At 39.1% G+C, this 13,927-nt stretch overlaps 1 protein-coding gene across 1 annotated transcript; it reads right to left on the reverse strand.

Annotated features, from left to right (window-relative positions):
- Positions 1 to 2,393: 2,393 nt before the first annotated feature.
- shld2 (shieldin complex subunit 2) lies at positions 2,394 to 12,180 on the reverse strand. Its single transcript, XM_053501657.1, has 9 exons — positions 11,913 to 12,180; positions 8,564 to 9,754; positions 8,116 to 8,223; positions 7,543 to 7,737; positions 6,221 to 6,367; positions 5,078 to 5,284; positions 4,755 to 4,992; positions 2,989 to 3,104; positions 2,394 to 2,886 (listed from the first exon to the last, which is right to left on the reverse strand). Exons 2-9 carry the CDS (start codon positions 9,696 to 9,698, stop codon positions 2,711 to 2,713), a joined length of 2,322 nt encoding a protein of 773 aa, XP_053357632.1. The 5' UTR covers positions 9,699 to 9,754; positions 11,913 to 12,180; the 3' UTR covers positions 2,394 to 2,710.
- Positions 12,181 to 13,927: the final 1,747 nt, after the last annotated feature.

A 13,927-nucleotide genomic window follows, 5' to 3' on the forward strand; every position in this document is an offset into this window, starting at 1 on the left:
TAATAGCTGATGTTAATTGATGTTAATATGGAGTCCAGGTAGTTATTGAAGGTCTGGGTTTGATTCCCGCCTCTGGTCTGTGCACATGGTGTTTGCAGGTTCTCCCCATGCATGGTGGGTTTCCTTCATGTACTCCAGTTTTTTCCCACAGTACAAAGACATGCAGATTAGACTAATTGTCATTCACAAATTGCCTGTACAGTAGAGTAGGATGAGCACAAGTGTTTATATGTGTGTGTGCCCTGCAATGGATTGGCACCCTGTGTACCCCGCCTTGTGCCCTAAGTCTCCTGGGATAGACTCCAGGCCCCTGTACCTCTGAATACCAAATCTGTGAGGTAATTGAGGCTGTGGGTTGCTGAATGGAGAGTCGTGGGTTCGAGCTTTACCACCATCAGGTTGTCACTGTTGGTCCGTTGGACAAGGTCCTTAGCCCCTATGCCTATAGAAGTGTAGCATGGGAAAGCATGAGATGTGTATTGGTTTTAGTAAGTGTTTTGAGCCCCAGGTAATCGTAAGCATTGTAGTTTTGAAGTTTTTTTTTAATGAGAATTTTTTATTCTTGTTTCTTTGAATCTGTTTTTAACGTAGATATATTCTGCAGAACAAACAAGATTAAAATGTTGTTTATTTCTGTTGCTATCTGTTTGGTTATTGACCAGTTGAAATGATAAATTGTGCTGATATTTATTTTTCCTGTGTTTATCTGATGTTGTATGTTACAGCTGGCTGTGAACCAAAATAACCCTCTAAGGATAATAAAGTTACTCTAAAATCTTGAACCTTTAACCAGGACCCACTGATGAGAAAAGTACAGTCAAACCTAAAAGTGTGAGAACCGTGGTCCTCAAGTGTTTTGCAAGATGAATAAAATTTTAAAATAAATTTTAACTTAGTAAACAATCAAACGTCCACATCACACTTAACATACATCCATGTGTGCATATGCTGTTTACTATAACAATGTGTCCATGTGTGTCTGTTTAAAGCATTTTTTATTTTGTGTTTGTTTGTGTGTGCACACACTTGTGTGAGTGAGAGTCTCTATTGGTAAACTGGTGTGTGTGTGTGTGTACGCTTGTGTGAGTGGGAGTCTCTGTCTGTAAACTGGTGTGTGTGTGTGTGTGTTTGTGTGTATGAGAATCTCTGTCAGTAAACTGGTGTGTGTGTGTGTGTGTGTGTGTGAAAGTCGTCCTACATAGTAGCTCCAATCCTTCCCCTCTCCTTCCTCACTCTGGTCTCAATCACTACAGCTATTATTTTTTTCAAAGGTGTAGTGCAGGTAAATTTTTTTTATATTTTTATATTTTTTATTAATGATTTTTTATGAATATTTTTGGGTTGTGGAACGAGTTGTCTAAGTTTCCATTATTTCCTATGGGGGAAATGTGCTTTAATATACAAGTGTTTTGATATACAAGCACGCTTCCGAAATGAATAATGCTCACAGCCCAGGATTCTACTGTATAATCTGTGGGAACTTTGCAAAATGGACAGTGAAAGGCAGTGTTGGGGGACGTTATTTTAAAAGTAACTAATTACATTACAAAATTACTGTCTTTAAAAAGTAATCAGTTACATTACAGCGTTACTTTCTGATAAAAGTAACTAGTTAGAGTACTTTTCCATTGCAGAAAATGAAAACTCCTTCATCAAAAAAGTAACTTTTACAAGTAATTACTTTGTAATGCGTTACACCCAACACTGGTGAAAGGGCAGCTTAAGACTTGGATTCTTGGAAAGCTGTCCATTCATGCCATGGCCTCCCCTCACTTGATGAGGATGGCCTAAAAAAATTGCACCCCAGTGAAAGAACGATGCTTATATAATACTCTTTATGCTTCGTGTCAATTTTCTTAACAGCTTTTAGTAAATAAAAAATAAGAATTGGGTTTCAGCTGCTTCTTACTGAACTGCAAGTAATTTTCTCACTGACTCCAGCATGAAGGTATACAAACCCATGTGACACTCCCATGATTAACCGCAGTACTAGAGCTTGCTGGAGACTTGCTGTGTGCTGTGGCCAATAAAGATCTTCTTTCTATATAACAATAATATATCATTCATTATAACAAATGTTTCCGTAGGACAAACCTTTAAATCATGATGATAAAGGTCTTGTATACTATGAGGAAATTGTTCCTTTTTATAGCAGGTGACATCACAGTCATAGTCATAGTCAGTTTATAGAAGCAAAATAAAGTAAATGATCATAGATTAAAGGAAGGGACATTTCTTCAAAGTACTGTATCATGACACTACTATTAACCAGCAACTGATTGATGCCATTTGTTCTGCATCAATAATGATAATGATAAATGATAATGATAAAATACAGTAGACCAACATTTACGTTTTAAAGATGATTAAATACAAACTCCATTTTTAAACAATAAAGGCTTTAATAAATCAATGTTTTGCCATCATTTTAAGTAAAGAATAAAGCTTGTGATGCCTTTATGATGCCAAAGGTAACTGTTTTTCAAGAACATTACCTGTACATCTCAAAGTGGTTTAGTTTTCTTCTATCAAAGAAATTTACCAAGGCTAAATGATTACACACTGTAAATTTTTATCCATTTACTGTACAATTGACATTTAACTATGAACATCAACAAAGCAAAACATCAATTAATCATCAACATCATAAAAAAATATACAGGTCAATATTACAAAATATTACAATTATTCCAGGAAATGTTCGTTGCTTTTAAGCTTCCTGTGCAGCAAAATCCAACAGCAAAAAATTCTGTATGACAGGAATGCTGTTTTCATCAGATTCGAAATGGCTGCGGATGGTGAGATGAAACATGGACCTTGGAGCCAACAAAATGGAGTGGATCCTCTTTGCCACCACCTGAACAAACCTCTCCTCTGACGCAGGAGCTGTGGGATAAAAGTAGCATTGAGAAACTAATGAAATGCTGTTGGAAAAGGAAATGGAAGAACAGGAAAGGATTGGTTTGTTTGTATTTTCACAGGCCGTACCTACGGTCTTGTTTAGCTTGTCTGGTGGGGTGTTAAGCAGGATCTTCTGCACAAGTGTAGATGGAACATGCACACAAACCCGACTCTGTCCCTCTCTCACTGTCAAAACTACAGGCCTAGAAAAACATGGGTGGGTGTTATTTAAACTCTGACGGCACTGACCAGAGAGAATGGTTTTACCTTTTTATACTACAGTCCTTTTATATTTTAACATGATGTTGGGCAAACTTAAGAAATGTAATTTTTACAGATGCGAAAAGATCAAATGCCTCGGGGTCTGTGCACATGGAGTTTGCATGTTTTCACCCTGATTGGTGGGTTTCCTCCCAAAGACATGCAGATTTGGCTAATTGCTTTTCCCAAATTGCTCATAGTGTGTGAATAAGCGTGTGAATGCGCCCTGCGACAGATTGGCACCCCGTCCAGGGTGTATCCTGCCCCTTGACCCTGTATACACCATAAAATGATAGAGATGATGAGTAAATGAGTGAGAGACAGAGGTGGGTAGTAATGGGTTACATTTACTTGAGTAACTTTTTGGAAAAAATGTACTTCTATGAGTAGTTTTACCGCACCATATTTTTTTACTCTTACTTAAGTAGGTTAGTGAAGAAGAAACGCTACTCTTACTCTGCTACATTTGGCCAAGTTCGACTCGATACTTTTCTAACCATTTATTCTACATATACAGCCGGTGGGTCTACCGCATGACTGTTTCACTAATCAAACGCAGCAACAATAATTACATGACTACGTTTCACCACTCAGGTCAAGTGGCATAGTGGGAAAAAAAAAACACCTACGTACACTCACTGCGCAAAAACAATGGTTCCCGTATCTTTCTCTAATTTTGCGGAACGCCCATAAATCCATGCTGGTACTAGTGGGATCTTGTGGTTAGTGTACCATCTTGCGGTGAGTATAGAATGCTTTTTTCATGTTTGTGTGATTATTTGTTTATATGTATATACAGTATATATGTATACTCTAATATATATCATTATATGTAATATAATATATTAAATGTAATATATTAAATTATATTATAATATAATTATTATAATTTCGAAAAAATAAAATAAACCAGACATTATAATTGAAACAGTTCCTCAGTTCCTCAGTACTTAAGTAGTCTTTTCACTGAAGCCTTTTTTCCTCTTACTTGAGTATTATTTTGAATGACTACTTTTTATTTCTACTTGAATAAAATTATTTTGTGTCTAACAATCTGACACCACCCTCTTCTAAAAATAGTCTCGAAGGGGCTTTTAATTTTCTCTCAAATATAAGTTTTGACCCCCTTGTAATCACACATCAGAGCACAACACAGGTAGTCTCATGTCACACCCAAGTTCTGTCTCTTCCTGTGTTCATGTTGGTTTTTCTGTTGTTTCCTTGGTTGCCTCCCTACTATGAAAACCGCAGGTAGGTGGATTAATTGCTACTAGATACTAATTTGTGTGTGTGCCATCTAGGGTGTGTTCCCGCCTCATGCCAACTGTTTCAGCGGCATACTCTGGACCTACAATGACTGAAGGCGAGTCACTGATGACTTTTTCAGAAATGTAGAAACATATGAAAATTATTATACTGTATACTCAAAGAATAAAGGTAAAGAAGTAAAGATTATATATGTACAGTAAATAAAAGAAATGAAGACGCAAACATGTTCACACTCCTGTAGCCAGATGGATAGCAGGTCAGACAGAGTCTAGACAGAGAGATACAGTATGTACATAAAGTGTAAGACAGTTTGAAAGTGTTACCTATAATAACGACGTACTCCAGTATGAGGCAGACACGGGTAGCACGGTCTATATATACCGTTCTCGTCTGTGTCTAGCTCGGCACAGCACATGCCACATCCAGTGAAAGTGATATCACCGGAAACAATGTCCAGGATCCTTTCCAAAGGCATCTCTGCATCCATGAGCAGCATTGCATCCTGGGAAGGACTACTATGAAACTGGATCGCCACAATGTGAACTCTGAGATCGACATCACCTAATGTACAGTATAGGGATCGAAAAATAATCAGTAATCATTCAAGAACGCCTTTTGATGTCTGTTCTATGTAGACTCCTTTCACCTGTGTATTTCTGAGACAGGAGGGTGTGTAGGTCAATCTCAAAGCTGCCGCTGCCCCGGTGTGAAGTGACTGAGCTGCAGAATTCTTTGTATTTTGGGTTGTTTGGGGGCAGACGCTGACATGAGCTCCATGGCGTGGAGTGAAGCTCGAGCAGGCCTGAAGTCACATCCTGTTTCACCAGCAGCAGCTGGAACTCCCAAACAGCATCTGGAAAAGGAATGAGAAATGAAAGAAATTATGTAAATCTTCTTCTTTGTCTTTCAGCTGTTCCCTTTCAGGGGTCGCCACAGCGAATCATCTGCCTCCATCTAACCCTATCCTCTGCATCCTCTTCTCTCACAACAACTAACTTCATGTCCTCTCTCACTGCATCCATAAATCTCCCCTTTGGTCTTCCTCTAGACCTCCTGCCTGGCAGTTCCAACCTCAGCATCCTTCTACCGATATATCCACCATCTCTCCTCTGAACATGTCCAAACCACCTCAATCTGGCCTCTCTGACTTTATCTCCAAAACATCTAACATGGGTTGTCCCTCTGATAAACTCCTTCTTAATCCTAACCATCCTTGTCACTCCCAAGGAGAACCTCAACATCTTCAGCTCTGCTGCCTCCTGTCTTTTCTTCAGTGCCACTGTCTCTAAGCCATAGAGCATTGCTGGTCACACCACTGTCCTGTACACCCTTCCTTTCATTCTTGCTGAAAAGAAATTATGTAAATGTAGGAGAATAATGCAAAAGAGACAGCAGGAGATAAAAATGAATAGGACATGAGAAATAATATTTATTTCATTAACTACTCACTGCATGCGTACCTTATAATGCATGCAGTAAGTGCAAATTGCACCCGACAGTAAAGAGTCCTCAAAGCATTTTGTATATAATTCTTGAAGGCATCCTTGAAAATATATATAAATATATAGATAGATTTGTTTTAATAAAAAAAAATTATATAAATAAATATATAGGCATCCTTGAAGGAACCCAAGACTTTTGCACAGTATACTGTACAGTACTGTATAATTGTTGGAAATCAGTGTACAGCTCTCTGAATAAATATGAAAGTACATAATGAGGTTGCTGGAGATTCCCACCCCTGGTATTTACAGTGAAATTCGGTAGAATTAATGAGCACACACTTTACCCTTGTTGGTGTGGATCTGCTGTAGCCAGGTGAGAGCAGTTCCCCATAGAACAACGGCTCCCAGTCTGCCGTCTGCCTGTTCTACGGTTAACACAGCTTTGTGTACACTGCCTGTCCGGGACACACCCTCAGCCTCACTGCGCCAGTCTACAGCAGCAAACAAACACGCAAATACGTACCTTAAACACTTCATTTATAGTTTTCCTATAGTTTTATGGTTGATTTTAGAATGTTTCTAGCAGCTTTAAGCCAAAACCTTGTAATGTATCTTGAAAAGGTGCTACCAGCCACTTTGTGAAAAATGAGACTTCATCGGAGCTCTGCTGCTATGGTGACCTATATATCACCAACGTAGTGCTGAGATAAATATTTTGACATCGTAGCTAAATGAAAAGCTATTTTTTACAGCTCAACAAACACTACACTTTAATTCATCTTCATTCATCTTCTACACCGCTTATCCTGTACAGGGTCATGAGGGCTGGAGCCTATCCCAGGAAGGAGACTTAAGCAGGGTATCACAACGGGGCCAATATGATGGGCAGTCATAATATTCATATTAACATATGAAAAAAATGCTCAAGAAGTGGGTTCGCCTTCTTCATGGCAACACACCGCCCATTCAGCTCACAAAATGGTGAAAGTTCTGGCGACTTGGGGAACGAAATTCTGCCTCATCCCCTATGAGTATGGCCACAGTTTACCCATCCTCTAATGGCTACTTCCAGCATGATAATGTACCATGTCCCAAAGCAAAAGTCGGATCAGACTGGCTTCATGAAAATGACAATGTTTTCCAGTGGCTTTCCCAGTCACCAGATCCGAATTAAATACAACACCTTTGGGATGGAGAGTATAGCATGAAATTGCACCTGCAGGACCTGTGTGATGCAATCAACATGGAGCAGAATCTCAAGGGAATGCTTCCAAGATCTTGTGCAATCAAAGGGTGATACTTACCACTACCCACTATTAGCAATGTCCATGATGTACTGTAGATACAACACTTTTACCCTGAAGCTCAATTTTCTTTATAATAACATTAAATAACTAATGAACAGTGAAGAAAGACATGAATACACTATGTGAAATTTTTGAAATGCCAATCAACCTACTGTAGACCACATGGTTTTGGACCATGGAAGGAACGTGGAGTAAACCACCAAGCACAGGGGGAATACACAAACTCCACACACACACATAGAAACCGGAAGCGAGATTCGATTTTATCAAACCTTTTTACACCAGGAAAGAAAGCCTGCAAACTATGGGATAAACATTAGAATGGTCAGTTACAATTGTGTGTATAATGAGAAAGTTACCTGAAATCATCCTGGTGTGTTTGACTTTGAGCAGTGCATGCACGAGTGTGTCAGGTCTCAGACAGCCCAGGCGGACGAAGGGGACTGACCGCAGGTTCTGAGCGGTGCGAGGCGGCAGAGACACCAGCAGAGGGCGCTTCTCACATAGATGAGTACACAGAGCTCTCAAGGTGTGAACGTTTACATTTTGTGGAGCTAAAGTGTTCAGAAATACCACACACACAGGAGAAACGATGAAACAGACAAATATAAAAATATACAGAAACGTATGCAATTTCATTGAAGAGGCCATGATGAAAAAGGGTGTAATGTTTCCATTTATGGCATTCTGTAGACACCCTTATCCACAGCAACTTATATTATTATCTCATTAAACATCCGAGCAGTTGAAGGTTAAGGGTCTTGCTCAAGGGTCTACAACCAACAGGGGCAACCTGGTGGTGTTGGGGTTTGAACCTGGGACCTTCCAATCAGTGGTCCAACAACACCTTGACCATCGTCCCCAATAGCATCTCCCAATAACGAGTGTGTAGTATTTGTTAGTTCTTTTGTCAGCTTGTTATTCTGTGTTACCTTGTGGTTGATGGGTCTGAGTTATCTGTCCCAGGTTCAGTAGTTGGCTCATGTATGATGACTGTAATACAGCTTCGTTTCGCCACTTATCCACATGCACTGTTACACCTGTCGAAGAAATACACAGGGAGTGGAGCTTTACATTACATCCTGACATCCTTCCTCACCTGACAAGACACCAGTTGGGTGGGACTTCGCTCATGAACTAATTTGCATCTCAGTCAACTTTACCTCTGGGAAACAAAGAGAATTTCCTGCACACTCAGCTTTGACAATTCATAATGCCAAATAGAAACTAAATCTTGCTAGTTATTTTTTCTTCTTCTTTGTCTGTACATGGTAATTAAGTTAATAGTGGCACATCATGTTTTCTAAAATCCATGCAAGGTACAGGAAGAATGTCTGTGCTATCAGAAAATATCATTCTTTAATCGTAGGTATGCCTTACCTGTAATGAGCACTACGTCTCCTGGATACACCGTCAGCGCCCAGAACGCTGCTGCCCTCCACAGCACCACCTTCTTCTCCACTCCTGATTGATCGGTGACAATCACTGTAGCCAGTGGAACACTAGATCCACTTGATGCTCCTGACCTTATACTGATCTCCTTCACATGGCAGGGGTGCACCACAGCAACCAAGATGGAGTAACTCACACCGTGACTGATGCACCTGGAGAGCAGTGTGGTGGGACCCTGAAGTAGGAGCATGTTTTTTTGTCCAGTTCCCTGCTGCCTCCGAGCTGGAGCTGAAGAGAGCTTAATCCGTTTTGAGGTGCTGGGAGTTGGTGAGGCCTCGATGGATTTGTTCGGTGAGCCAAAATGGAATTCATAGTCCTCTTGTTCCATTGCATTGGCCTGAGAGCACAGAAGACCATCAGGTGTGCGCAACAAAAGCACACCACCCTCCTGCAGCCTTTGGCTCAGACTCTCATAAAGCTCCACTGACCCCTGCAGGGTTCCTCCCAAGCCTCTTTCTCCTGGACTAACATCGGGGCTGTAAAGCTCTGGAGAGCCTAAGGAAACTGAGGGAGTCGATCTTGTTGGTGTTTGTGGAGATCCAAAAGTGCACACTGAGCTGGAGCCCTGCTCAGTAACTACTCCAGGTTTCAGGAGCAATCCATGTGTCTTGGTCCAGGTGGTTAGATATTCTGTGTCTACAGACAAGGCAGGACTTTGCTCAGAATCAGATCTTGGTTCAGATTGTTGGGAGGGAAAGCAGCTATCTAGATATTCATTAACCAGTCCAGGCCTCGTATCATTTTCTTCAGATAGTGCTTTGTTATGTAGGGAGGACTGGCTAATCGAGGGTGTAATACTGTCTTCAGTGCCGCTACCCTCATGGGAATCTGAAAAGTTATGCTTCTCATTATCGGTGGTTGGGTTCAGGCTACTACTGGCGTCTGCGACAACATGACTGTGTGCCTGCTCATCATCATCTGCCTTCTTGGGTATCAGTCTTCCTTGATTCCAGTTGAACTCTAAAGTCCTCCACTGATTGGAACTTTCATCCAAGTCCCTCTCAGACAGTGACTGCGGGTTGGGTGCTCCCAAAAACACATGCACCTTCAGTTTCTCTGCCATACCGGTGTTCTTTCACAGCTTTCTCTTTTTCTTGAGAAAAGCATAAGAATAGTTATCTGATGGGAGAAAAAAATCGGATCTTTAAATTCTTGCCAACAAACCAAATCACCTCACTGTTTTTCAATCATAGTGATATTAAGCCAAGGCTCAGGTCTTAGGAATGGAAATCTAATTATAGACTTAAGGACTAAAGGTATGACATATACTATATTAGAAATTAAAAAAAGCAGAGTAGTCTGCTGGAGGGTAGAGGATTTATCATGCATCTAAAAGGACTGAGTTTCTAAATTATATCACATACAGTATCTTAAAAATACAGTAAGATTAACAATAAGTACTAATAGGACTATTAACATGCTGTTAATGCTGTTTATGATAGATAAAGCAAACGATTGAAATCATACAGAGGCCAAAAGGCAGTTAAAAAAAAAAGAAAAAAGATGTAACCTGAAAATTTATTTCAGTAACAGTATAGCTATCCAACAGGGGTCTGGAACCTATCCCATGAAACACATTGCACAAAGCACATACACTCCTAATTAAACGCAACAGCCAATTTGGAAATGCTAGTCAGGCCCAGAGGAAAAACACCAGGCATAGAGAGAACATGCATACTCCACACACACACAGACCCAAGTTAAGATTGGAACCCCAGACCCTGGAGATATGAGTGCTAGCCATAAAACAGGGATAACCCACTGACCCACCAGGTCATCACAATATAGCCAACATATTTCGATAGATCAGCACAAGGACCTGGAACACCAAGTGAGAGATGTTCAAGCAAGCGGAAAGAAGGGTCAAACAAACAAAAAGTTACGTTTCCTCTATAGAAAGTCTTCTTCCGTCATCGTCATTGAGTTCTTGATAAAGAAGGAGTGCAGGCTCTCCGACTTCCACAGAAGTCTACGGAATGTTTACAGAGATGACGCCATTGACAAAGCAATGTAGAGAGATAGATGAGGAAGTTTAAATAAGGGAAAACCATCAACTGCAACCACTGACACAAACTGGGTAAATAGTGCACACCTGAATTTTTCTCCCAATGAGATTCGGGAGTTGGGTACAACAAGTATGCAAATACATTGCTTTTTATGGTGACTATGTTGAGTAATACCTTTTTATAGAAGAAGAGGTACTCCTACAACTTATGCAATTTGAACGAGCGACAGTATGTCAGTTCATTAAAATGTTCTGTCCACTTTTGCCTTACAAACAAACAAACAAGGTTTACAAAAATATTACAGGCTATTTAAAGTTAATAATGATAAAAAAATACAAAAAGTTAATTTTACAAGAGAAGATACCTAAAATATGATACACTGTCCAATAGTGCAGTCAGGTGGATAATCCAAGAACTGCACATTAAGGTGCTTTTATGAGGTAAATATCAGTGACATGTTAACAAAAAATGATAACATTGATAATCTGCGAGATATTGTATTGATAAGTTTGAAATACAGTACTGTGCAAAAGTCTTAGCACCATGTTATCTTTAGATGTATGTTTATACTGTCTGCATAACTACAGTATGTACAAATCCAATCACTATTTCAAAATATAATAAAAAATTCAAAAATTGAAAATCATTACAAAAGAACCAGTTTTCAGGAAAACTCCTGAGCAAATGTGCAAACAAAAGTTGGCAACCACAAAATGAACCGAAGGCATATTCTCCAGCACAATCAGTAAAACCCAACAGCTGTTTTACTAACAGCACTGTGTAAAAGTCTTAGGCACATACAAAAAAGTAACGAGTAATAAAATAAGCATATTCAATATTTAGTGTTAACAGTCCTTGTTTAAAAAATAATCAGTAGTGTTAGATCCAGATTTGTGCAGTTTTATAACTAAAAAAACAGCTTAGGTTAGGTTTTACTGAGTGTGCTGGAGAATATGCCAGAGTTCTTGTGGTAACTTTATCACACTTGCTTCTTTCTATTATTTTATATATTTTTTTTATCTGGAAACTGGTCTGTTATGTTTTTTGTTTTGTTTTTTACATATATGCAATTATTATTCTCTAATGTTATATATTTCTTTATTATTTTTTTAAGTTAGGTTACTGATTATATCATACGATGACCATTATTATAAATATTGAATCGTTTTGTAGATAGTAATGCAGACATGATAAACATATACTGTATAACTGTATATGGTTTTTTGAGAACAATGGGCCAACAAATAGCAGGAACAAAAATGACAACTCACTTGCTTTTTATCTCCTGTTCTGCCTCTACAGATCTGCTTACCCTTAAAAAAAAAAAAAAAAAAACAGCAAAGTCAGCTGTATTTTTTTCCCATATCCACAATGCACAAGCGTGTGACTTTTGTGTGTGCTATTGATAATAAGTACCAGTTGTTCATCATGGCGAATGAACTGATTGTACTTTGGAAGAGATGTTAGGGTTGTACCATAATAACTATAATTATAATTATAATTAGTTTACTATCTGATCCTTATAGTAAACTATCAGGTAAAAACACCATCTCTTATTATTTCAAAAGCTTATGTTGTTAATGGCATTGTTGCATTAGCAGCCACATCAGAAACCGACACGGTTAGTTTTGTGTACCCTTTAGATGTTTATCATATTACAAAAAAAATCTATTAAAGTGACAGCTATGCATATGAAGTTAGCCTATCACTTAGGAAATGTACTCTAGAACCCAACAGCTGCTCCCAATTTTACTAAACACGTTCCTTTTACGTGTTGCTTCCGTTTAGTTACAATTGAAAGTGACTTCAAGTGTAACCTCCCATAATGTGACCAACCAGTCAGGGGGTGTTGGTTGCATGTGAGCCAATACCAGAACAGAGCGGTGTTACTTTGAACATGCGCATGATTTATTGCATGAGGATAGAAGAGGGAGGAGCAAACTAAACAAGGGTATGCAGAGACAGTTAGCCTGCTAGATAAGCACATGCTTCACATGCCTTCACATGTAATTTCAGGAAGTTACCGTAACTCACAGAAGGTGACTGTGTCGAAAGAGGGTAAAAGAGTTGAACATTAGACACTAGACAATAATAGAGATCACTTCAAAATCACATCAGACCTAACTTATGATGTAATTAACTCTCCACACATGAAGGTTCTTGGCTGGAAACTGTTTACACTGCTCTCGGGTCTGGCACTGCCAACTCTTGGTGTGCTTCTCCGTAGTCATATATTTCCTTTTCCAAAAATTAGCTCCGCTTGCGCATATGAGCTGTGCAAAAGACATGCACCCCTCTCTGGCCTCCTGGTAAAATGTCAAATAGACACTTGCTGCCCCCTTTACTTACAGGCAGCCATGACAGAGTACTGAAGGAGCATAAAAATACTTTAAACCTTAGTAAGTTACATTAAAGCAACTGCAAATAATCTTAGGTGTACTGCCTTTTAAAGATAAAAAGGAAAAAAGTCAGCTTTGTTACAAAGAGACTTGATGCTTAGAAGACATCTTTACAATACTTCAGACTGTTACTACGCACTGACACTAGAGACTCCTTCCTGCTATGGAGTATAACATCACGTTATAAATGTTAAACTAGTGGATTCTATAGACTTGAAGCCAGCAGCTCTGCCTGTGTACATAAACCTAATTATGATCTTGTAATCAAATGAAGATATATTTTTACCTCACAATATGACCCGAACGATGATGATGATGATGATGCCTACTGTTACTGCATAAAGTCTTTATCCCAATTTAAACAAGTTCCCTCCAATTCCCATTATGAGCATTTGGATTCTGAGGTACTAGCACTGAGAACGCACCTTCTCATGTTGGTCGACAGGGTTTTTGTCTTGACATATTTCCAAAAACTGAAAGCTTATGTTTGGCTGCTGGTGTTCCTCGTAATTAACAGGTAGCGTTTGACAAAAGTCTCCTGTGAGCAGGACAACAACTCCTCGCATTATTATCTGAGATCAAGCATTGTTTGGTGAGTCCCATTTTCTACCTTACACTGATTGGCTTGGTACCTCTGACCCTATCTTTCCCTGAATAGTGCTTCCATTCAAAATGTATTTAACCAAATTAAAAAGGTTCTGTCCAATTCTCATCATATGCAATTTGATTAGCAATGCCACTCTTTTTTTTTTACCTAATGATGATAAAGGTATATTTTATTACTGTACCTCACAGTATGACATATAAATTGATGATGACATTGTTGCCTGACAACATGCAGTCTGCATGTTCTTATTATGCTTTATGGGTTTCCTTATGGTGCAAAG

The sequence above is a fragment of the Clarias gariepinus genome, chromosome 8 (genome assembly GCF_024256425.1).
Source record: "Clarias gariepinus isolate MV-2021 ecotype Netherlands chromosome 8, CGAR_prim_01v2, whole genome shotgun sequence".
NCBI lineage: Eukaryota > Metazoa > Chordata > Actinopteri > Siluriformes > Clariidae > Clarias > Clarias gariepinus.